The sequence below is a fragment of the Manduca sexta genome, chromosome 1 (assembly GCF_014839805.1).
Source record: "Manduca sexta isolate Smith_Timp_Sample1 chromosome 1, JHU_Msex_v1.0, whole genome shotgun sequence".
NCBI classification, from domain to species: domain Eukaryota; kingdom Metazoa; phylum Arthropoda; class Insecta; order Lepidoptera; family Sphingidae; genus Manduca; species Manduca sexta.
This window is the reverse complement of record NC_051115.1, coordinates 4,472,330-4,497,891: the sequence shown is the minus strand read 5'-3', so window position 1 is coordinate 4,497,891 and position 25,562 is coordinate 4,472,330. Positions and strand designations below refer to the sequence as shown.

General features: G+C 37.3%; 1 protein-coding gene across 4 annotated transcripts; it reads left to right on the top strand.

The window, feature by feature from the left end:
- Positions 1-1,237: 1,237 nt before the first annotated feature.
- Positions 1,238-18,630, top strand: LOC115449928 (adenylyltransferase and sulfurtransferase MOCS3). 4 transcript variants are annotated; one of them, XM_037447521.1, is made up of 12 exons: positions 1,238-1,447; positions 1,669-1,763; positions 3,114-3,247; positions 4,055-4,175; positions 4,836-4,986; positions 6,609-6,695; positions 7,449-7,563; positions 8,263-8,373; positions 9,247-9,353; positions 12,490-12,719; positions 13,247-13,462; positions 15,136-15,569. In XM_037447521.1, the coding sequence occupies exons 1-12, from the start codon at positions 1,346-1,348 to the stop codon at positions 15,467-15,469; spliced, it is 1,803 nt and encodes a 600-aa protein (XP_037303418.1). In that variant the 5' UTR covers positions 1,238-1,345; the 3' UTR covers positions 15,470-15,569. The 4 variants fall into 4 exon arrangements, with proteins under 4 accessions (XP_037303418.1, XP_030033680.2, XP_030033679.2 ...); XM_030177820.2 differs by having other exon boundaries at positions 12,487-12,719; positions 13,247-13,457; XM_030177819.2 differs by having other exon boundaries at positions 12,487-12,719.
- The last annotated feature ends 6,932 nt before the right edge of the window (positions 18,631-25,562 follow it).

Genomic DNA, 25,562 nt, shown 5'->3' with positions numbered 1-25,562 from the left:
TGTTTCCTATCACTGTTGTCACTTGCTGTTACTCTCTTACTTACAACTATGGAGTAGACTCACCCCGAGGCAATTCTTGTGCCCTCAGTCTCCACCGAAACCACGCCCGCAACGGAGGATAGTTGTCGCGGCCCTAGGCACACTGTTCAGTGTGTATACCTCATGGTTGCCGAATTCACATCAAGGCCTATAAAGGCTCGAGAACATTCCCTGACCCTGCACCCATCCTAAGATGGTCCCTACTTCTCCAACATTTACTTCCCAACTATCCTCCAGAGCCCTGCAATCGCCAAGTCGGGGAAACTCGTATACCGTTCGCAAGTTTTCCTTGGTGTTGACGCCGGGGTCCGGTATTAAAAAAAAAAACCATGGAATAAAAGTCAATTCCAGTTTTTCCCCAATAAAGGGAAATTACTAGTATAAGTACTTCACATTTATTGTTTGACTCACAAGATCGAGTTTTATACATGAAATTCTTAGATAAGCAACACTTTATCGGAGATTTTTTTGTAATTAATAATGGGTATCTACTTACTAAGCTGCTAAGTACTAATTACACGGGAATTCCCAGATTTGTAATTATCTTACTTTATAAGGTTTGACCGTATGGGAAAGGCCAGAATTGGGAATTCCTCAAGATTTGCTTAGTTTTAATGTCAAGGGGCTTTTGAGTTTCTTCGAAATCGAGATATTTATTAAAATCATAACTTGCGGTACCTACAGACCGGTAGGTACAAAAAACACGTCATACTTTACAGCACAGCCGCAAAGAAGTGTTGACAGGATACAAAAAATATTTTATCGCTATTTCATTAACTAAAGAACGTATATTTATTTAGACTGGCGTAAATGATCTGATAACTACCAGTGCTATATTATACCTACACTAACCCACTACTGAGACCGAAACTTCTCTTTTGCCGCGGTAATAAGTTTATTATAATACATACGAGTCCCTGGGACCTGGCAGCCTGGACGGTCGCCGGGTTTACTCTACTCTAAAGTGGGCACCTTTGGGTTTTGAATTTCTAGATATCAACTTGTAGATTCATTTTGGCTTTCTGTTTCGTTCTCAAAAGTCCAACCGCGCTCTTACCATCTTATCAAAATACTACGTTTGTTTATTAATTCTTTGTTTTATTAAACATTTATAATACCTATCTAAAGTTGTTATTCAAGTCAGAAAGTAAATTATCGGAACGAACTACACTGGCTGAATGTTTTACTGTTCTAGCCGGATGTCATTTTCTGTGAAAAATTTAAACGTCAAACTTTAACGTCAACAAAGTATTTTTAAATATTCTTTTTAGTTTTTCATTGTATAAAAATAAGAATAAACACAAAAATGGATCGCGTGAGTGTATTAGAACAAGAAATCGCCGATCTACGCAAAATGCTACACGAAAAAGAGACCGAATTATATCAAATAAAAAATGGTTGGGTAATGGTAAGCTGTTTACATTGATATAATTAATGTTTTATAGTATTAAGACATTTTTTAATTAAAAAAAATAGTATTAGAAGGCGGTCTTTCCTAAAATTTGTCTAGCTTTAGACCTAGCTGCATAAAATTTACTCAAAGTATCAAAAAATATGATATTTCTTGCCTAACCATTCTGAAAATGTCTGCCTTTATTTTAACAAGTGTTTTCCATTCTGTGTTTACAGAGACAGCTCACCACACCGGTGGAACCTGAACGACAAAATTATAATAATAGTGGCGTACAATATAGTGGAAATTTGCCCAAATGGGCTATAGAAAGGTTGGTATGATGATTTATTAATATATTTTTTTTTTTTAATTATCCGTAGGGCACAGACTACAGTCTTTCGACCAGACTGCCCAGTCTTAGGTATGTCTTTTCTATAATTTTAAATTCTTATTTTTTCCTATAATTATTTTATTACTTTGAATGATGCAATGATCTTGCCGTTTGCCTGACAGTAAGCAATATGTCTTTCTATAAACAGTAGAAACACCAACACCTTAAATTGCTAAGTATTGTTTGGTATTCCACTGCACTCGCCATCCTGGGACAAGAGATATTAAGTCTTATTATTTCAGGTAGTTACACTGTGACTACACACCGCTGCTTGGCAGCACAGATAGACAGTGCGGTGGTACATACCCAGACGGACTCTCACAAAGGAGAGACCTGCCAACAGTTATTAATAAAAATAATTGTACAAAGCTTTATTTAAAGATCTCTTATCTGTGACTGGTAGCAAAGGGTAACAGTTCACTAAGTAATTATAATATTTATTTGAAAACAAATTGTTTCACAAAATTTTTCAATCTGTGTAATATTACATATTATTATATGTGGAAGGGAAAAATTTTTCTCCATTGTTTGAACCTATTTTTACACGCACACATACACCTTTGATCCCATAAGAGGTAGGGAGAGGTGCAACTGATGCACCTTTTTGCAATTTGTATTGTGTCTGTTCAAATCAAAAAGCCTTTAGTTACAAAAACTTTTTAACAAAAAATTAAACCACCTTCATAAACCACTAAAAACAAAAAAAATAATTTAATATTATCTATATTATACTGTTTACCAATTTTTGAGTTGGTGGCTGACAATTTTGTACTTTAATTCCAATATGACGTGTGCGTGAGTGTATTTCTGACTGAAAGTATAAAACCTCAAAAAGTTACGTAACTCTAAAGTGATAATTTTTTTCTCATATTCACAATAGGGTACCGGACTCATTTTTGTTCTTTACTATTATCAAATATTTACATAATATAAATTATAACACAGAAGGAATTATAAAAATCCGGTAAAAAATCAACAAGTTATAAGTCTTTGAATTTAGGTGGAAGGGGTAATTAACAAGAAACAGAAAAGAGACGAAATACCCACATGTGGCGTCATCGGGAATTCCGACGCGTGCGAAAAAAAGAGATGAAGCGATATCCCCACATCGCGCCCACTTCTGCACATTACAATATTTTAAATATGAATTACTCGCTCATTTTTTAACCAATTTTTATGCAGTTTTCGCAGGAGTGCTTCTTATTTGTATTATTAACCATTCCATATAGAATAATGTACAAAATGATGCATAGGCCGGTCCCCTATTATTAAAAGTCACTTATTTCACAGGTACAGTCGACAAATCCTCCTGCCTGATATAGGGGTCGCTGGCCAGGAGAAGCTGTGTAAAGCCAGGGTTTTGATCGTTGGTGCTGGCGGTCTTGGGTGTCCTGCGTCGGTGTACCTCGCAGGATCTGGAGTAGGTAAGATATTCAAGACTATATCAAATGAATTTGTCTTGCAGAGTCAGCAAAAAAATTTGTAACAAATTCAAAATTACAATTTGACTTTAAATTTTCGTGTTAGTATCAACAATCGATATTCTTTACTAAAATCAACTTAGTTTAGGTGGTAGGATGTATTTTATATCCGCCCGGATAGCGACCGTACACATTGTGTTAAAACCCGCCATAGTGGTCCACGTATTGCGTTCCGGGATCAGCCCCTTGTATATCCGGTACCAACAGGCCGGCATATTTATTATGTGTTCTGTGTACCTATTTAATAAAACAGCTGTTTGGGAGCGCGTGCGCACATTTTATCTTTTCTACATACTTTTGTATTACGAAAATAATTTAGTAATTAGTAACTTATTGTAGCGGCGATAGCCTAGTTGGGTGTGGAACGGACTGCCGAGACGAATGTCCGCAGGTACAAATCCCAAGGGCACACACCTCTGACTTTTCTAAAATCATGTGTGTATTCTTTGTGAATTTATCGTTCGCTTTAACGGTGAAGGGAAACATCGTGAGGAAACCTGCACATCTGAGAAGTTCTCTATAGGAATTTCGAAGGTGTGTGAAGTCTACCAATCCGCACTAGGCCAGCGTGGTGGACTAAGGCCTAATCCCTCTCAGTAGTAGAGGAGGTCCGTGCAGCAGTGGGACAGTATATAATACAGGGCTGATATTATTATAACTTATTGTAACGTATTTGCATGTTGATATATATATGGTGTTATTTACTAACGCAATCTCAAAATGACCTTATATAAAAAAATTCTTCTCCAGGAGAGATCGGCATAGTAGACTACGATACAGTGGACGTGACGAACATTCACCGCCAGATCCTCCACTATGAGAAGGACGAGCACGTCAGCAAGGCGGAGTCTGCGGCCCAGACCCTCAGGAGGTAACAACCTTTGTGATGATGCTGGAATCTAACTATTAAATTTCGTAACAATACTTCATAACTATTTCAATACGTACAGTCAGACAAAAAAGGTGATTAAACAAATTCAAAATTTCATATCGGCTTATTTTTGTGTTCTTACAATTTTTTTTTGAGATTGTTATTTTTGAGAAATATTTTTATTGAGAAATTCTTTATCTGAGAAAATCTTTTTTGAAAAATTATTTTCCTTAGAAATTCTTTTTTTTAAGAATTCTTTTTTTTAAGAAATTCTTTTTTTTAAGAAATTCTTTTTTTTAAGAAATTCTTATTTTTAAGAATTTTTTTTTAAGAAATTCTTTTTTTTAAGAAATTCTTTTTTTTAAATCTTTTTTTTAAGAAATTCTTTTTTTTCAAGAAATTCTTTTTTTTTAAGAAATTCTTTTTTTTAATTAATTATTTTTTTTTAAAAATTCTTTTTTTTTAAGAAATTCTTTTTTTTAATAAATATTTTTTTTAAGAAATTATTTTTTTTAAGAAATTATTTTTTTTAAGAAATTCTTTTTTTTTTTAAGAAATTCTTTTTTTTCAAGAAATTCTTTTTTTTTTTTAGACCAACCATGGGCATAGTATGCAGTTTACATGTCTACTATAGTTATTACGCGAACTCTTTCTTTCCAGCATAAACTCTCGAATCAAAGTGACTCCATACTCAATCCAATTGGACTCCACTAACGCTATGCAAATCGCCGCGAACTACGATATCATATTGGACTGCAGCGATAATGTGCCGACGAGGTATCTGCTGAACGACTTGAGCGTTATGCTGAAGGTAAGAAGGGCGGTTATTGAATAAAAATAATAACTATTGACAGTAAAATAAACCTTCAATTTTCAAACACCCTTAGAACTAATAATAATAAAAGCCTTTATTCACTGACCAAATCTAGTACGTATTACATATATATCGATGACTCCAGCGCTTATCTAGCGAGCAGTTTGCCGTTATGTTCGGCATCATCAGTCTTACTTAAAAAAAATTCGCAAAGCTATACTTAGTTAAAACACACTACTCGATCAGCTGCAAGTCAAAACCATCTTGCCTCTTAATAAGGTTTAAACTAGGAACCGGTGATGTTTTGACAGCTATTTAAGCAATTCTTAACCATCTCTTAACGCTAAAACAAGTTTATAAGTAAGACTGAATATCTTTATCTTTGTCCACTGGACATAGGCCTCCTCCAATATGTATCATTTTACCCTGTCTTCGGCCTTTCGCATCCAGTTCTTGCCAGTGACTTTGCGCAGATCGTCCATCCACTTTTTGTTACGGGCCGTTCAAGTATTACGTAACGCAATTTGCAGGCGAGGCGGGCGTCTTGTAACACGTTACGATGCGTAACAGGCGCGGGAGGGGTTCGTACAAAGCGTTATGTAACATTAGATTTTATATATTTTTTTTTATCTTTATTAGGTCCACAAAACTGGTTACAAACACTTAACATTCATAAAATAAAGTTTTAATACAACTTTCAAAATATTTGCAACCTTCTGGAAGTGAACGCGACATGCACAGATTAGAAATAACATGAATGAACATGAGAAATTGATAATCCCTTATGGGGTACGCGTTACAAGTTGAGTATCTAGGTTAAATTATATATATTTGAATATGTTTAACTTAGCTGAGGCAGGCGAACCAAAAAAGAGGTCATAATAATTAGACATACTGTTGGTAAGACGAGCACATGCGATATTGAATTTTAAAACAATAACAAAGGTATTTTAGCGTCTTTCCAGTAATTTGTGTTACGCAAAATACAAAAAATATAATTGTGAATATTGGGAAAAATTTGTCACTTTAGAGTTACATAACTTTTTGAGGGGGGGGGGGGAGTACAGGAAAACGTTACGGCGCGTTACATACGGGGGTGGGTAGGTCAAAATTGAGATATTGTGTTACGTAATACTTGGACGGCCATCATTGTTTTTGTTTGTTTTGTCTTTCCACCCAGCTTGAGGTAATAATAATAATAAATACATTTATTAAGACTGACAAGTCTTTACATATGAGCTTATATCCTATAGCTATGTATAACGGTAAAGGAAAACATCGTGAGGAAACCTGCACATCTGAGAAGTTCTCTATAGGAATTTCGAAGGTGTGTGAAGTCTACCAATCAGCACTACAGCGTGGTGGACTAAGGCCTAACCTCAGTAGTAGAGGAGGCCCGTGCAGCAGTGGGACAGTATATAATACAGGGCTGATATTATTATTATTATATCCTATGGTCTTCACACTAGGCAAGCCTGTATCGTGTAGATCCAAATTTTAGCCTAGTTGCCTACAGTACACATTTATTCATTTATATGACGCTGGTCTTATTACAAAAGGTCTTCCTACTCTTCGTTAGCTGAGTCGTGGTCTCAACTCAACTCGCTCTTTTGTTCCAGATACCCTTAATATCTGGAAGCGCTTTGCAAATGGAAGGTCAGCTAACAATATATGGATATAGGGCGAACAACAATCCCAAGGAAATGGTAAGGAATTTAAATGTAACTGTTTTTTTTTCACTCTTACGGATCGGAATGACACACTGTGTACAGGTTTGTAGGACATTGTAGTCAGTGTAACTACTGGACATATTAACATCTCATGTCTCAGACGAGCGCAGTGGAATACCAAACTTTCTATTCAAGGTGTTGGATCTACTGTTTGTGGATCGTATCGCTTATCAGGCGAACGGCAAGCTAGTCTCGTCATTCCAAGCAATAATTTTTTTTCAGACTCTCTCATGCATCATATCCCCCATGGGGCAGACAGAGGCGCTAATACATCCATTTTTACCCTTGTGTGTTCCCTCCCAAGAAATATATCTCATAAATCTACCCTGTATATTATTATTAAGCTGCGATAGCCTAGTTGGTTGTGGAACGGACTGCCGAGACGAATGTCCGCAGTTTCAAATCCTAAACACACCTCTGACTTTTCTAAAATCATGTGTGTATTCTTTGTGAATTTATCGTTCGCTTTAACGGTGAAGGAAAACATCGTGAGGAAACCTGCACATCTGAGAAGTTCTCTATAGGAATTTCGAAGGTGTGTGAAGTCTACCAATCCGCACTACAGCGTGGTGGACTAAGGCCTAATCCCTCTCAGTAGTAGAGGAGGCCCGTGCAGCAGTGGGACAGTATATAATACAGGGCTGATATTATTATATTATTATGAAAAATTATTTTCTTTATTTCTATTAAGGTTATAGCTATATAAGCTATACATAAGTAATTTTTCAGAATGGCAACTACACGGGTCCGTGTTACCGCTGCGTGTTCCCCACTCCGCCCCCTCCCGAAGCGGTTGGCAGTTGTTCAACGAACGGCGTGGCCGGCCCCATACCGGGGGTCATTGGTGAGTTATACAGGGTGTTTTAAAATAGGATTTTTTTTTTATTTAACTAGCTGACTCGACAGACGTCCCGTCTTAATTAGTGTACGCACGCGCGCATTCTGTCGATCGCTGACAGTTATTTCAAACCACTGACAATTATGTAAAATTAATATTGTCGTTAAGTTTTCTTAAATTTTCTAATGTTTCCGCGCAATTTTTTGGATTTTTTCTTTCATAAGAACCATCTCCTGACAATAACAATCACAACAAAAATAAAAATAGTGAAATCGGTCCAGCCGTTCACGCGTGATGGCGTGACCAAGGGAAATAGGAATTCATTTTTATATATATACATTTGAGGGCCTTATTAAAACACACAATTGTTCATCCTTCACGACTGTCTCGGTGGCGTAGTTGTACTGCATGCGCGGTACGGCAGCGCTCTGAGGTCCTGGGTTCGAATCCCGGGTCGGGCAGTGATGTTTGGGTTTTTCTGCTCAGTATCAGTCCGGAGTCTGGAATTAGTGCCCGATATGGTAATAGGCTCGATATCCAAACTCCGGGCTGATACTGAGCAGAAAAACCCAAATATCACTTTGCCCGACCCGGGATTCGAACCCAGGACCTCAGAGCGCTGTTGTACCGCGCACGCAGCACAACTACGCCACCGAGACAGTCGAACAGTTTGTTATAAAGCTGATAGTTACACTATATCCCCAGGCGCCCTCCAAGCGTTAGAAGCGATAAAGTACATCGTGGGACACTCCCACAGTGGGCTACTGGTCGAACGGATGCTGCTGTTCGATGGAGATGACACTACGTTCAGAACTGGTAAGATAAATAGTGAAAAATATTTAAACATCAACCTTTATTTCAATGCTCTAAACATTGGCGTATATTCTATAGACATGAACGTCAATAAACTATTTGTTCAAAAGCTGATCCAAAATGGCAACCAAAACGTCACTGTTATTAACCTATTTATTCACTTGAATAACAAATAATTTTACTTATTTGAGTATTTTTTATTCACATCCAGGTTTACAGTTAGACTCGAGTTCTTATATCATGAGCGCCACTCCGTACACAACCACAAGCTGTCAATATTGACCATACTGAAGTCAGTTTGAATGGATTGCAGTACACTTCAGTTGAACACAGTGAATGTTCGGAACGCCAAATCTAATACGTAGTACATATATATCGATGGCTATAAAGGAAAAAAAACTTTAATTAAATCAATCTTTTATACTACTTAGACAGCTTGATGCGAAATTTATATTTGGTAACATCAAATTATGAAGCGGCGATAGCTTAGTTGGTTGAGGAACGGTCTGCAGAGACGAATATCCACAGGTTCAAAACCCAAACACACCCCTGACTTTAATTTTGACTTCTCACTGACAACTCTCTTTTACGGCTACTTTTGTATGATTGACACCACTCTCTTGTTCAGCGACTTTTTTATAAGTCCATGGTACTGCCCTAGAGCGTTGGGACGTGGCGCGTCGGGCACCCCCCCCCCCCCGTCCCCCCAACAATTCATGCATTTCGCCGTCCTAGACTACTCGAAAGTCTGGGGGAAAATGGTAGCACTTTTCCTCGAAAAAAGGAGTTAGTTGTTCTTCTGCCTAAATCATAGGCTATCAGTATTATGTAATAAATAGATAAATTATTCAATTAAATTATGTTTTTTTTGTTCAGTTAAATTAAGGCCAAGGAACTCAGAGTGTGCGGCCTGCTCAGACACACCTAGTATTTGCCAATTGTTAGATTATGAGACGGTGTGCAAGACCCAAGCCAAAGAGAAGGTAAGATATTACATCGAAGGTTGAAATGCTGATTGTCTAAAGCGACATTTTTTTGCGACACTTAGTTAAATACATATTTAAAATCAGCACCTTTTTATATATTTTTTAAAATAGTTAATTTTTTTCGAAAAGGAAATTCGCTTAATTCAATTAACTTTGAAATCGCCGATTTTAATTATAACGTAAAGGCTTCTTTACTTTTTGTATAATATGTATTAGATTAAAAAAAAAAAAATTTAATTATTTAAAAATTTTCGAAAAAATAAATGTTGCTCAAGTCAATTAGCCTTGCAGCCGTCGATTTGATTTATAGCTTAAACATTGGATAACCTGTATTAGCTTTAAAAAAATGCTTTATTCATGACGTAGGCGAACATAGTAGCTTATAAGTCAAGGTACATGAGAATATTTAATTATTATTTAGATAAAGTCGCTTATATAACTACAGATATTTTATATTGGATATAAAATAGATGAGAGTACAAAGTAAACAAAGAAGCCAGCTCGGGCTGGCAGGAAAGAAGAAATAAAAGAGATATATCAAAAATATATTTCATCCAAAATCTATCAGCAAAAAAATACAAAATCCACGCAAAAATAAATAAGTTATAAAGCTTTGAAATTTGGTGGAAAAGAAAGCTGTCAAATTACGGTAATAGTGAAATGTGACGTCACAGTGTCACCGGCCATAACGCTGCGTGAGCGAGAAAAGGACAGCGCGATATCCCCACCACGCCCCCACTTTTGCTCACAACAATTCTTAATTGGACTCGCTACAATGCTTGCTCGGATGCTATACTCCCGAGTGCCTGCCTTAAAGCAAAGGCGGAAGTTTCTTATTATGACTATATGTTATTTTAGGACATCCTGTGTTTAAAAAAAAAAAATTAACGTAGCTTGTTACACATAAAAAAAAACGAAAAAGCATTTTTTTTAAGATGCCTTTAATAAAAAAAATTAAAGAGAAGAAGTACAATAGCTCTTTGGGTGACTGAATCGAAAAAACTAGTTCATCATCAGCATCATCAACATAATCAGGCCATTGCAGTCCACTGCTGGAGATAGGCATCTCCCAAGGTACGCCACAGAGCCCGGTCTGCTGCTTTATGCATCCAGTCGCTGCCCTCTTGTGTAAGTCGTCCCGCCATCTCATCAGAGGGCGTCCCACGCTACGTTTGCCAAGACGCGGTCTCCACTCCAGAACACGCTTACTCCAGCGTTTATCAGTTAATTTAGTTTGTAGGGACACAGAATGAATATGGTAATTGTTGGAGACGAATGAAACTCGAAGCTCGGATTAATAATGAATGATTTATTGATACAGGTGCCCTATATTTATATCAATTGCTTAACGCCAGTAAGGTTGACACAACCAATGAGTGCGCGCGGGCAGCAGTCCATCTCTCTCGCACGAACCTATAGCGCGCCCGCTCGCACACTATAAATATGTGCGCCTCAGCGCGCCGATGGCTGATTGCACCTCAGGTCCGATGCCGGTGAGCACGCCACGTACCGTCTTGGTTTGTTCGATTGGACAGACATTTTGCGCTCCATGTACGCGGTGTGAGATTGCACCCACTGTAGCCAGTTCGCATGCTTAACAGCGATATGTGGTTATGTGGGTAGATCCCACAAGTTATTTTAATTCAATAAAATAAAAACTAGCTCTTTTGTATTGATAGATTTAAAAATATGTTTGAAAAATTATAATCCATTATTTATATTATAACCTATTGTTGTTATATGCAACGGAAGCTCACAAAGAAAATAAATTTTCCCTGTTTTTTCAATATTTTTCATTAATGATTCCATTGGTCATCGCGTGATGTTATATAGCCTATAACCTTCCCCGATAAATGTGCTATCCAACACTAAAAGTATTTTTCAATTCGAACCAGTAGTTCCTGAGATTAGCGCGTTCAAACAAACAAATTGTTAAGCTTTATATAACAGTATAGATATGATTTTTTTTTTATATTTGAAGTTTATAAATGTGTTGAGTGCACGAAGAACCGAAACTACGAATGTTTTAAGGTAAGTTTTTTTTAAATTTTTTTTTTACAAAAAACATTTTTTTTAAAACACTTAAGACATTCGTGGTGTTGGGATTATTTTTGGGTATATAATGTTTATTTAATTATGAAGGGAAAACTTATCACTCTTAAAGGTCACATTCATACGCATTAATAAGATAGGTCAAAAATTTTCTAACCAATATGCTCAATGTGGTGGACCCCTAGGGATTTGCGGGAGGCATGACGGGGTCTACGTTAGCCTGAACAGATAATGGAGTCCACAATTTGAAAGTGGGGGTCCGCGAAAATTTACCTGGTTTGATAATGAAGAACTTAAATCTTGGCTTGACTTCACCTGTCAATGTAAGCAGATAATATTGATAGGGGTCGTAAGACACGGTGACCACAACATAATTGTTAAGTCGTCACCCGCGAAGGCTGGGCGGTAGTGGTAATGCACTTTCTGCGCGAAACGATAAAAGGTCCTTTAAATTAAACTATTTTACGAATTTTATCGTGGTTTTAATAATTTACTTTTCTCCCGGCGTTTCGAAGACTTTGCAGCCTTCATGGTCACGGGGGGATGGCTGCAAAGTTTTCGAAACGTCGGGAGAAAAGTAAAATAAATATTAAAACCGCGATAAAATACGTAAAATAGTTTAATTTAAGTGTCTAACATTCGCGTAAACTTAAGAAATCATTAGAAAAAAGGTCCATCAGAACCAGCACAATGTTGGAGGTGGTCTAAAAAAAGTTTTTGAACCTCTGCTGCTAGCATAAATGACCTACACATTGGGAGTCCCTTAACAATATTTTTAAATCGTTTATTTTGTCCATTATCATTACTTTTTCTTCCTTTTTCTACATGCAAGCATGAACTACCTTGGGTTTTAGGCCCCCCAACAAAAAAAATACATATTGTACACTTATAAACTTGTTTGAGCGTTAAGAGGTGGTTAAGAATTGCTTAAATAGCTGTCAAAATATCACCGGTTACTAGTTCAAACCTTATTAAGAGACAAGATGGCGGCTTGACATACAGCTGATCGAGTAAATTTGTGTTTTAACTAAGCATAGTTTTACGAAATTTTTATAAGTAAGACTGATAATTTTTTCAGAAGAAAGAAGACACTCTGAAGTCGGAGAGACGCAAACTAGAGAAAGACAAAAGAATGTCGGGCCAGAGCTACTATGGGTTCAGGGTGAAAGCCGATGGGACCAAAAAATGGGTCCAGGATGTGCCCAAATCCGAACGGAGGCTCGGACCGCGCTGTAAATCGGAATTATGTGCTAAAGGGACCAGCAGAAAATGTTCTATGATTACAGAGACTGACAGAATGGATATGTTTAGGTGAGGTTCAAAAACATTACGACTTTACTCAAAGGGGTTGGCAGATATCCAATTAATGCACCCATTTATCTTAAACTTATTTTTATTGCTTCGAATGACGAGACGAGCTTGTCGTTCGCCTGATGGTAAGCGATACGATCTATAAACAGTAGAAACACCAACACCTTGAATTACAAAGTATTGTTTGGTATTCCACTGCGCTCGTCTGAGTCATGAGATGTTAATTATTATGTCCAATAGTTACACTGGCTACAATGCCCATCAACAGTGAATAAACACTGCTGCTTGGCAGCAGAAATAGCCATTGCGGTGGTACCTACCTAGACAGACTCTCACATATGAGAGACCTACTAGTAAATATCCGTGTAATTAATACGCTAATGTAGTAAAAAAAATTTAATGACAATCATAAATACTTACCCATGTATTTTTGTTAAATACAAGATAGATAGGTGCGCTTCCCTGAACACGTCTCAAGCTACCCCTTAAAGGGGAAGATATAATGCTATACATAAATTTACTTCTAGACACTTCTGGAACGATCTAGACTGGCGGGAGAAGAAAGCGCACGTTCGATCGCTAGTCGACACAGTGCCGGCAAAACGAAGACGATTGAAACACAAAGGAGACGTGTCGAGGAAGGGGGACTCCAAACGCTACCATTTGAGGTGTGGTGGGGAGAGAATGCCTGTCTGCAGGGTGATGTTTCTAAACACTCTTGGGATCAAGGAGGCTATGGTGAGGTAAGTTTGATGTACTAGGTTTTGCTCGCGGCTTCGTTCGCGTGTAGCCTTTTCAAAAGTCGCTTAAACATTGGGTAATTGGAAACGGCGATAGCCTAGTTGGTTGTGGAACGGACTGCCGAAACGAATGTCCGCAGGTTCAAATCCCCAACACACCTCTGACATTTCTAAAAAATATGTGTGTATTCTTTGTGAATTATTGCTTGCTTTAACGGTGAAGGGAAACATCGTGAGGAAAACTACATCTGAGAAGTTCTCTATAGGAATTTCGAAGGTGTGTGAAGTCTACCAATCCGCACTAGGCTAGCGTGGTGGACTAAGGCCTAATCCCTCTCAGTAGTAGAGGAGGCCCAACAGTGGGACAGTATATAATACAGGGCTGATATTATTATTATGCACTTAATAGCATGAACAGATAATGGAGTCCACAATTTGAAACTGGGGGTCCGCGAAAATTTACCTCGTTTGATAATGAAGAACTTAAATCTTGGCTTGACTTCACCTATCAATGTAGGCAAATAATATTGATAGGGGTCGTAAGGCACGGTGACCACAACATCTGTCCAGTCGCCCCCCGATGCCAGCGCTATATATTTCAAAATCCCATCATTTCCCATGGGAACTAATTACTGGGATAAAAAGTCTAGATGTAAATTAATTAATTTAGGACAGCCAGAAATAACAGTGTTGCTTACACTGAATAAAAGTAAAACATTATTATATGATATTAGGGTAACGCCTTCTCAATGCAGTCACAACATGCACTATTTGTGAAAAAAAAAACATACATACCGCAATTAAAACAATACATAAATTCAAGTACTATCATTTAAACAGTTCTGATGCAAAACGAATTTAAAAATTCTAAATATAAAAATATAATTTTCATAAACTGAAGTTAGAATGAATGTCATTAATTCAGGACAAGGTGTTATAACCCGCCATAGTGGCTCACGTGTGTCGCATTCCGGGATCAGCCTGTGTATATCTGGTTCCAACAGGCATAATTGTGTCGACTGAGGGGTAATCACTCGTCAGTCGACATTCTATTGGAGCCCACTACACTTCTCCTCACCAGTGGGGTCACTTTGCACGTATTAAAAAAAGGACATAGTTTATCTGCGCAAGCTGCTAGCATACTTCATGTATGGTATTGCAAAAAGAGGGTATCAATCACAATTGGGGACCGTCCTGTGTTTGATTTTGTACATTATTCTATATGTAACGGTTAATAATACGAAAAAGATGCACTCCTGCGAAAACTGCATTAAAATTGGTTAAAAAATGAGCCAAAATTCATATTTCAAATATTACTATGTGCCGAAGTGGGCGCGAAGTGGGAATATCGCTTCATCTCTTTCTTTCGCACGCGTCGTAATGCACGATGACGTCACACGTGGGTATTGCGCCTCTTTTCTGTTTTTTGCTACTTACTCCTTCTACTGAAATTGAAAGATTTATAACTTGTTGATTTTTGACCGGATTTAAATAATTCTTTCTGTGTTATAATTGATATAACGTAAATAATAAAGAACAAAAATGAGTCCGGTCCCCTATTGTTAAATAAAATTAAAAAAAAGTGATTAGCAAGCCGCTCGCATTCTTATACAATACATGGTGTTGCAAAAATATGGTATTATTAATAATTTGATTATAATTTATTTTTTTTCCAGATCATGGCTATCATCCTCAGATCGTCCGAAAACACCAAAAAAAGCGCTAAAAGCGCTCAACGTAAACACCTTCATAGACAGAATACCAAAAATGGCGCCAAATTGCAAAATATGTTCCAAAAACAAAGAGTACATAGCCATAGATAATGTAACAAACTTACATCAACTATACAACCTGTATGTAAGAGAATGCGCGGTCCAGGGTTCCGTTCCCGCGTCAAGAAAGACATTTTCTAAAGTGATAACTACGAGGAATGTGAAGATGAAAAATGTTTGTGAGTGCATCACACAGAATGTGTGGGAGAATCAAATGCATGTGGGGTATTCAGTGTAGAACATAGATGGGGAACCTATTTTTTGTATGTATTTTTTTGTATGTATGGATCGAAAGTCACAACTGATTAAGTATGAAATAAATATATTTTAAAACGAAATTGTTTTTTTTATTCCACAAGTAGTGGAGTAGCTTTGTGATATTTTATTTATACGTGCACACAATAATGAGCATACTGCACCTGATGGTAAGTGGGAACCAATAGAATGTCGACTGACGAGAGATGATTACATCATCATAATTACGACGTACACAAGGTGTTTAAACCCGCCATAGTGGCCCACGTGTAGCGTTCCGGGATCAGCCTGTGTATATCCAACAGGCATAATTGTGTCGACTGAGGGGTAATCACTAGTCAGTTGATATTCTAATTGATCCCACTCTTTAGAAAAATAAATAGTTTAAATGTTAAATATCTTTCTACCTCTGAAAAGGAAAAAGGCGTCGCTATTCTATAGAATATGTAAAAAAACATATTGCTCCGATCTTTTATTGAATAAAAAAGGTAAGATGACCTAACTCTAACAGCAGCTTTCAATAAACGATCTCAATCTCTATCTTCAATCTAATTTCGAAAAAGAACCAATCAAGATAACTCATTTGTATTAAAAAAAACTTTCCTACGAATGTTCCATTTTTGAGATAGTTTATTCAAAATGGCGGTAAATCTATTTTAGGACCTCGACCTCCACATACTGCCGCCTGAAAACAGGACGCTGCCCACAGACCTTGCGGGTGTGTTGAACAAAACTGATCAGCGCCATCTATTGATCGATGTCAGAAGCGAGCCGGAGTTCCTGATGTGTCGTATAGATGGCGCTGTCAATTATCCTATAGAGAAAATTGATGGAGTGCTGGAGAAATTGGTGGGAGAGATCGAAGAGTGTGATCAAGGTAAGCTCTTATAATGTTAAAATAAAAAACGAATTAAATCAATTCGCTCGCTTTAAGTTACTTAGAAATCTCATAAAACTTATTTAATGCCTCCATGCGTAGATGTTATTGTAGGTACGTGGTATGAGTACACCGCGCTGAGGTCATGGGTTCGAATCCTCGATAGGGACAAAATAATTGTGGCACAGTTTTTCCGTGTTAAAAATCACTCAGTCGCAACTCGGAGTCAGGGAGGCGGTGTGTGTCGTGTCGCGGCACGTAAAGCCGTTGGTCTGATCTCTCCGGTCATGTCTCACCGGACTATGAGAAGGAACTGAGTGCTTGTGTATTGCACACTCGTGCACTATAATATCTCCTACGTGGTCTCCGTTGAGATTGGCCGCTATGGCTCAAATTTAGGAAGGAGAGAGACAATAAATCAATCTCATAAAAGCAATGCGTGGCACTTCGCGCCGTTACCCTGAGATAAGATATTAAGTCTTATACAATATAATAATATCAGCCCTGTATTATATACTGTACCACTGCTGGGCCTCCTCTACTGAGAGAGATTAGTCCTTAGTCCAGCACGCTGTAGTGCGGGTAAACTTCACACATCCTCAATATTCAATTGAAGTCTCATAATGGCAAGTAATGCTGGCTACAATGTCCTTTAGGATACACTGTTGTTAAGCACACTGTTATATATAGAGGTTTACTTAGTTATGTACATACAAGGTCATTTTGACATTGCGTTATTAAATGAAACCACATACTTATCTACTTGAAAATTACACTTTACAATAAGTTACTTAGACCGTAGATGTAAAATAAAAAAAGTAAGTTTCGAACAAAATAAATATCAATAAAAAGTAATTTAAATTTCACACTCCCTAATGCCACTACTACTACTCTTAGAGAATTCATTGCAGTAACATCATACTTTCAGTTAGAAATACACACGCACATCATATTCCCACTAAACAAAAAGTAATAATAAAAAAGTTAGAAAAGTAAAACAAGAAATTTTGGTGAAACTATTTATTATTCATGATTTTTGCCACAATTTTAACAGAAATATAGTTTCATTTATAAACTCAATGTCATGACTGAATAATATTGTTTCAGTAACATTCATATGTCGTCGAGGGAACGATTCTCAAATCGCTGCCAAGAAAGTTCTAGATGTTATCGGAGAAGAACATTCTAGGAAGATCAAAGACCTCACCGGAGGACTTCACGCCTGGTCGAAGCACGTGGACAGACAGTTTCCAGTTTATTAGCACTATCAGGCTTTCATCATCATCATCAGGATGTCCACTGCTGAACATCATTATCATCATCATTTCAGCCGGGAATCGTCCACTGCTGGACATAGGCCTCCATTGAGCGCCACAGGGACCGCTTCTGGGTTACCCTCATTCATCGGACCCTCACCAGGTCGTCGGTCCATCTCGTGGGGAGCCTACGCTGCGTCTTCCGGTTCGTGGTCGCCACTCCAGAACATGCACTGCTGAACATGTCCCCAAAGAATTTCAGATTGACCTATTGTAAGCCTGCATCCAGCGACCTCCTGCTTTAGGGCAGCCTTATCAACCTTCCTAAATATAGAAACTCTATACAGTCTTCAATAAACGACGCCGATCTTAATCTTGAGAATGAACCAATAGCAATCGTTTTTTTTGAGTTACGGACCCCGCAGTCGACACCTGGACAAGATAAATGTGTAAAGTGTCTCCAAAATATGTGGAGCAGCTCCTGTTATTCAAATAGGTACCTGACATATATAACATTATATTATAGAGTAGCGAAACATAACTATTGGGAAACAGCTTTTTTATTTTATTGTGGTATTGACACGTTAGGTAACCTTCAAGGTCCGTAGATATTCGGAAAACGTAAGACCTACGAATAACTACATACATATTACGGAAGTTTGTTACTCACCTCAATGTCCCGTGTTATATGACCTCACCCACATCTCTCGAAGTGATTCTCGTCCATGTACGTGTGAGCAACCTGCCGGATACTGGAATCCCTTGGTTTAGTGACAGGAGCTTGGAAAGTTGGGAGGAGATATCCGAGTTGTGGAGGAAGGATAAGAAACCATCTTAGGAAGAGGGGAGACGGTCAGGGAATGCTCGCGAGCCCTTATAAGCCTCAATGTGTTTTTTTTTCTTTCACGCTCTCACTTACCACTACAACTCCTGTGAGCAGGTGGCACGCATTTTATGACACCGAGCAGTAACGCTGGCCGAGTCTCAGAGAAATAATAATAATAATAATTTCAGCCCTGTATTATATACTGTCCCACTGCTGGGCCTCCTTTACTACTGAGAGGGATTAGGCCTAAGTCCACCACGCTGTATTGTGGATTGGTAGACTTCACACACCTTCGAAATTCCTATAGATAACTTCTCAGGTGTGCAGGTTTCCTCACGATGTTTTCCTTCACCGTTAAAGCGAACGATAAATTCACAAAGAATACACACATGATTTTTTAGAAAAGTCAGAGGTGTGTGCCCTTGGGATTTGAACCTGCGGTCATTCGTCTTGGCAGTCCGTTCCACACCCAACTAGGCTATCGCCGCTCGGGGAAAACTTATTTGTCATTATCAATGTGAATTTGACAGCCACGAGGTATACACATTTCACTATGTGCCTAGGGCCGCGACATAATGTTCCTCATGCATGGGCGTGCATTCGATGTGTAGACCAAGTGCACAAGAATTGCCTCGGAGAGGAATCACAAATAGTTGTAGCGGTGATATGTAGACACCGCTGTAGAGGAACAGATAGTTGCGTTCCTCTATGGAAGGGGAAGATCAGTCAAGATGTTTGTGACCGACCGCGGTCCCTCCGACGGTTCCTATTCGGAGGTGGTATATATACTGCGTCGAGTAAGTTCTATCGCAACTCAGGATACTGAGTTGCGATAGAACTTAGCGATAGACGATAGTCTATCGCCATTTAGTGTGGTTATTGAGCATTATTTCCTAATTGCCAATATTCATCTAGTAGTTCCAGTGATGTTGACGAGATGGCGGTGTTTTTACTAATTGTACCGCTACAAAGTCATTTGTGAGAGTCAAAAATACTTTGATCTGATTGGTTCATTTTCACGACAGATTGATAAAAGCGATTGGGTTCGGTTATTGAAAACGGCGGTTAATAATTATTATAATCTCGATTACTAGTATAAGTGCAAATATATAAAATGTTGATATAAAATATTTTATTAAAATATGTGTTTTATTTCTTCCTATAAAGTCCTCAGTTTGTTTTTTATTGCACCTGATGGTAAGTGAAGTGTAGTCCTATAGAATGTCGACTGACGAGAAATGATCCCTCAGTCGACACAATTATGCCTGTTGGAACTGGATATACACAGGCTGATCCCGGAATGCGACACTTACGTAGGCCACAATAGCGGGAAACAAATTAAAAAAAATAAAATAAAAACGTTACTTTAAAAATAAGGAAAATATATTTTGTTAATATGCTTGTGTGTCATACGCTTACATTGCCTTTGTTGTTTATTCATGATTGGTGTCTCTGTATTCCAAATTACATATAAACTATTCATTGTCGAGCGTCGAAAATCTAAAACAAAATAAAATTACCCGCCGATGGCGAGGCTCAAGGCTCAGACCACCGATTGTTACCGATTCAAAGTGAGTAATCTCCTCACAATGCCTGCCGTGTTCATCAATACTGCCTTATGCATCTGGCCTCCAAACCCCCGGCCAATTGAGAGCTTCCGAAGATGTCATATCAGCCCTGTATTACAGACTGTTCCATTGCTGCTCCATACGATCCATAAACAGTAGAAACACTAACACCTTGAACTACAAAGTATTGTTTGGTATTCAGCGCTTGTCATCCTGAGACGTGAGATGTTAATTATTATGTCCAGTAGTTACCTACCCAGGTGGACTTTCACATATGAGAGATCTACCACCAGTAAAACATATAACTACGGACATTTTAAATTAGGGATAAAATTCATAAGGAATATAAGGCAAAGGTAAAAAAAAGAAGCCAGCTCGGCGGTGTCCGGAGCTCAATAATTTTATTTAAAAGTAATTCTTAAATCAACATCATCAATATCATAAAGTAAGTCATCATCAAAATTTCTCATTACCGGCACATCATTTTTTGCCTCTTGTTTCTTCACCATTTTCATTTTAGGCAAAGGTATATTACCAAATCTTGTCAAGTTATATTTCTTCTCTATCGGTTGGAGCATGTCTTCTTTGAAGAAATTTCTAGATTCTGTATGGATAACTGAAAAAAAAATATATTAATTGACGAGACGAGCTAGTTTCTCGTCTGATAGATAATTGTAAATAATGCAACACCATCTGCCTCCTTAGAATGCCCCAAAAAGACAACTCGTAACCGCCATTTTTTTTATTGCTTTGAATGACGAGACGAGCTTGTCGTTCGCCTGATGGTAAGCGATACGATCCATAAACAGTAGAAAAACCAACACCTTGAATTACAAAGTATTGTTTGGTATTCCACTGCGCTCGCCATACTGAGACATGTTAATTATTATGTCCAGTAGTTACACTGGCTACAATGTCCTTCAAATCAGAACACAACAGTGACTACCCACTGCTTGGCGATAGATATAGACATTGCGGTGGTACCTACCCAGGCGGTCTCTCACAAATGAGAGACCTACCACCACCATTTCTAAAAAACAGACCCCAATCGCTTTATCGATCTCAGAAGCGAACCAATCAGAAGAATTTTTGACATGCTTACAAATGCTCGGCTCCATTTGGTCATAGCGTGATGTTATATATCCTATAACCTTCCTTGATAAATGGGCTATCCAAAATTAAAAGAATTTTTCCATTCGAACCAGAAGTTCTTGAAATTAGCGCATTCAAACAAACAAACCCATCAGCTTTATATAATAGTATAGATTTACACATCAAATCTATATATATAAAAATGAATTGCTGTTCGTTAGTCTCGCTAAAACTCGAGAACGGCTGAACGGATTTATCTTATCTTGGTCTTGAATTATTCGTGGAGGTCTAGGAAGGTTTAAAAGGTGAGAAAAATTCGAATAATTGCCGGGAAAATCCTCAAAACAGCATTTTTCTATTTCCCATACAAACGTTTTCTAACTAATACGTAGAGTCAATTTGAGCTTTATTGCTATTGTATAAAGTTCACTGTTGTCTAAGCAATGTAGGTGTGTTCCTAACATCAAAGCAGTGTGCGTTGGAGCACAGATTATAATAATGTAATGTCGCGTTCTGAAACTCAACAAAAGTGATATCGCGGACCCGACTAAATTGAACAGTCACAAAATTCAATATATCATTAGTTATTATTTGGTTGGCTTCACGATATTATTTCTTTTGTTTTACTTTAAAATGCATGTTTTGTTATGGACAATTTTTGAGCTACTTTTGCATATCTATACTTATAATAAATCTGTAGAGAGGTCAATTCTGTACATGAAATATATTTCCAAAATAACTGGGGTGATTAGGGATCGATACTGATGCCAAAAATGCAATTAGTAAAATTTTTGTCTGTCTGTCTGTATAACCGTTATAGAAACAAAAACTACTCGACGGATTTTAACTTAACTTAGTACAATTATTTTTCATACTCCTGAGCTGGTTATAGTATACTTTTCATCACGCTACAATTAATAGGAGCATAGCAGTGATGGAAAATGTTGGGAAAACGGGAGAAGTTACTCCATTTTTAAGCTTCCGTCATTTCGTGTGCAACCTTAATGGTTAAAAGTTCCTTCGATTTCACCAGGATCCCATCATCAGACCCTGATCGGACAATCGGACCACCTGCATACCACCATAAATTAAAAAAACATCCCGACAAATTGAGCACCTTCTCCATTTTTGAAACCCGAAATCCACGCGGGCGAAGCTGCGGGCGGAAGCTAGTATAACAATAAAACCTTGTAATTGAGCCAGCGATGTATGTAAACAAGGTCTACCATTTTTATTACAAAAACAATTTTTTAACTTACCAAATGAAAGAAATATAAGTAAGTACATTTGTTAGATATTGAAATACAAATACGAATAAGCCTTCTACGAAAGCATTTAATTCGGCGTTAAATTGGAAAGAATTGTCATTATGTTCGTGAAATTGGGAACAATTATACGATGATAATAGATAAATCTATCTGGCATATACAGGGTCATTTTGACATTGCCTTATTAAATGAAAAAACATACTTATCTACTTGGAAATAACACTACAATAAGTTACTTGAGCCGTAGATGTAAAATAAAACAGGTAAGTTTCGAACAAAATAAATATTAATAAAAAGTAATTTTAATTTTACACGCCCTATTCCTAATGCTACAACTACTCTAAGAGAATTCGTCGCAGCGACAACATCATACTTTGTCAGAAATACACTCACACACGCCATATTCGCGTTAAACTACAAAATGATCAAAAAATCAATATTCGAAAACTGCTGGTGATAGGTATCTCATTTGTGTGAGTCCTGGGTACCACCACAATGTCTATTTCTGTCAAGCAGTGTGTAGTCACTGTTGCGTTCCGATTTGAAGGACATTGTAGCCAGTGTAACTACTGGACATAATAATTAACATCTCATGTCGCAGGACGGCGAGCGCGGTGGAATACCAAACAATACTTTGAAATTCAAGGTGTTGGTGTTTCTACGGTTTATGGTCGTATCGCTTACCATCAGGCGAACGGCAAGCTCGTCTCATCATTCAAAACAATATAAAAAATAAAGAAAAAAGAGTCAAATATCCTATTGTAGGAATAAAATATTTAATTTGTAATTTTTTATTTATTCGCAATTTATTTAATGGTTGTTATAATTAGCTAAAGTGGCATTAAGGGATTATCCAGGACATGTGTTTGCATATTAAAAAAGTATGCCATGACGTCATAGGGGAGAGTCGACTTCATGAGGTCATTATGCAATACTTATCAATATATATGTACTACGTACTAGATTTGGCTTTCCGAACATTCACTGTGTTCAACTAAATTCAACTGATATATATTCAAACTGACTTTAGTATGGTCAATATTGACAGCTTGTGGTTGTGTACGTAGTGGCGCTCATGATATAAGAACTCGAGTCTAAGTGTAAACCTGGATGTGAATAAAAATATTAGTCAAATAAGTAAAATTACTCCTTGTTCAAGTGAATAAATAGGTTATAACAGTGACGTCTTGGTCGCCATTTTAGTTCAAATTTTGAACGAATAGTTTATATGGACGTTCGTGTCTATAAAATACACGACAATGGCATTACTAGACGTCGCTAGCGGCATTGTCTGAATGAGACCTTTTTAGGTAGAAAATACGTATAGTACTTCATAGCAATCTTAAGCGCTACTTGCACAGTCAGCTACAAAATTAGACGAACAAATTCAAAACTTCACAGAGACCTTGCTGGTGGTAGGATATATTTTATATCCGCCCGAATAGCGACCATACACAAGGTGTTAAAAGCATAGTGGCCCACGAGTCGCTGCGGGATCAGCCTGTGTATATCCGGCTCCAATAGGTATGCATAATTGTGTGCAACGCATGCACACTTTTCTCAAATTATGTGTGTATTCTTTGTGAATTATCGTTTGCTTTAACGGTGAAGGAAAATATCGTGAGGAAACCTGCTGACCAGAGTTCTCTATAGGAATTTTGAGGGTGTGTGAAGTCTACCCGCACTACAGCGTGGTGGACGAAGACCTAATCCGCCAAATGTTTACTCATAAAGTTATTACCAATTGGTAATAAGTTGTCTCATTTGAAATGTCCGTGTGACAAGATGTCAGCGTTCTTAGATATTAATATAAAAATAATATATTTACAAAAAACATATTAAAAACGTGCAAATCATGATATGGAAAAAATATGAGTTATTTTACATTGATATTTTGCTATTTAATAGTAGATTGAGTAACCATCAAATAAGCGCAAAATTTTTGTATGACAATCTTTCCAATGTCCGCACTATATTATCTTAGAACCATTGACGTATATTCTATAGACACGAACGTCCATATAAACCATTTGTTAAAAATCTGAACTAAAATGGCAACCAAAACGTCACTGTTATAACCTATTTATTCGCTTGAGCAAAAAAAAATTTACTTATTTGACTAATATTTATTATCCAAATCCAAGTTTACACTTAGACTCGAGTTCTTATATCATGAGCGCCACTCCGTACACAACCACAAGCTGTCAATATTGACCGTAATAAAGTCAGTTTAAATGGATTGCAGTTCAATTCAGTTGAACACAGTGAATGATCGGTACGCCAAATCTAGTACGTAGTACATATATCGATGCCTAAAACCCTTTGACTGTAATATACTTACATCTGTCTTTTATCCCCAATAAATATAATAAAAATTAGAAAATCAGGAATAGATAAAATCTTGGCACTGCTAGCAAACTACATACGTAGCACGAGTCATACTTTCTTGGTAAAATAATATAATAAAATGTGAACCACAAAACGGGCCAGAACTCACCCCAATTGCAAATTGCCTTAAAACCACTCTCTTACTACTGCTAAATTTAATTTTGACCTCTATTTCTGTACAATTAAGGGTGAAGAATAGTTTTTCAATGGCAAATGTGTGGTATTACAAGCCCTTTGGTAAAGTAACCTGTGATTGGTTGGTGAGGCAAATGCGCGCGCAAAGAGAAAATCAGTACTACGATTTTTATTATTTGTTCGATTTCCATTGCCGGGTGTGCTCTTTCATTTAGTGATATAATTATATTTTATTCGCGAAAACAGAATACATAATATAAATACACATACCAATATATTAGAATATATCGATGGTTGAAAGGCTCATTGATTTAAACGATTTTTTTTTTAATTTAACCAGGTTAAAAAAACATAGAAAAAACTGCTGTTTTAAAATATGTATGAAAAATGAAAATTAGTGTCGCTTCAGTAAATTTTGAGCAAATAGATTACAGACAGACAAAAAAGGGGAGTTGTTTTATAATATGTATAGACAGATTAGAAATAAAACCCTCCTAGTAATGTCCAGCATTGGTATTTGGTATATTAAGTAACCTATGATAAATATCTATTTTCACTGGACTGTGTAAAAAAATATTGCGCAAGAATACTGAACAAGCAATGGACTCGATCCTATAAAATAAAATGGCGACCCATCTCTTATTTTAGATGTGTTAACTCTTTACT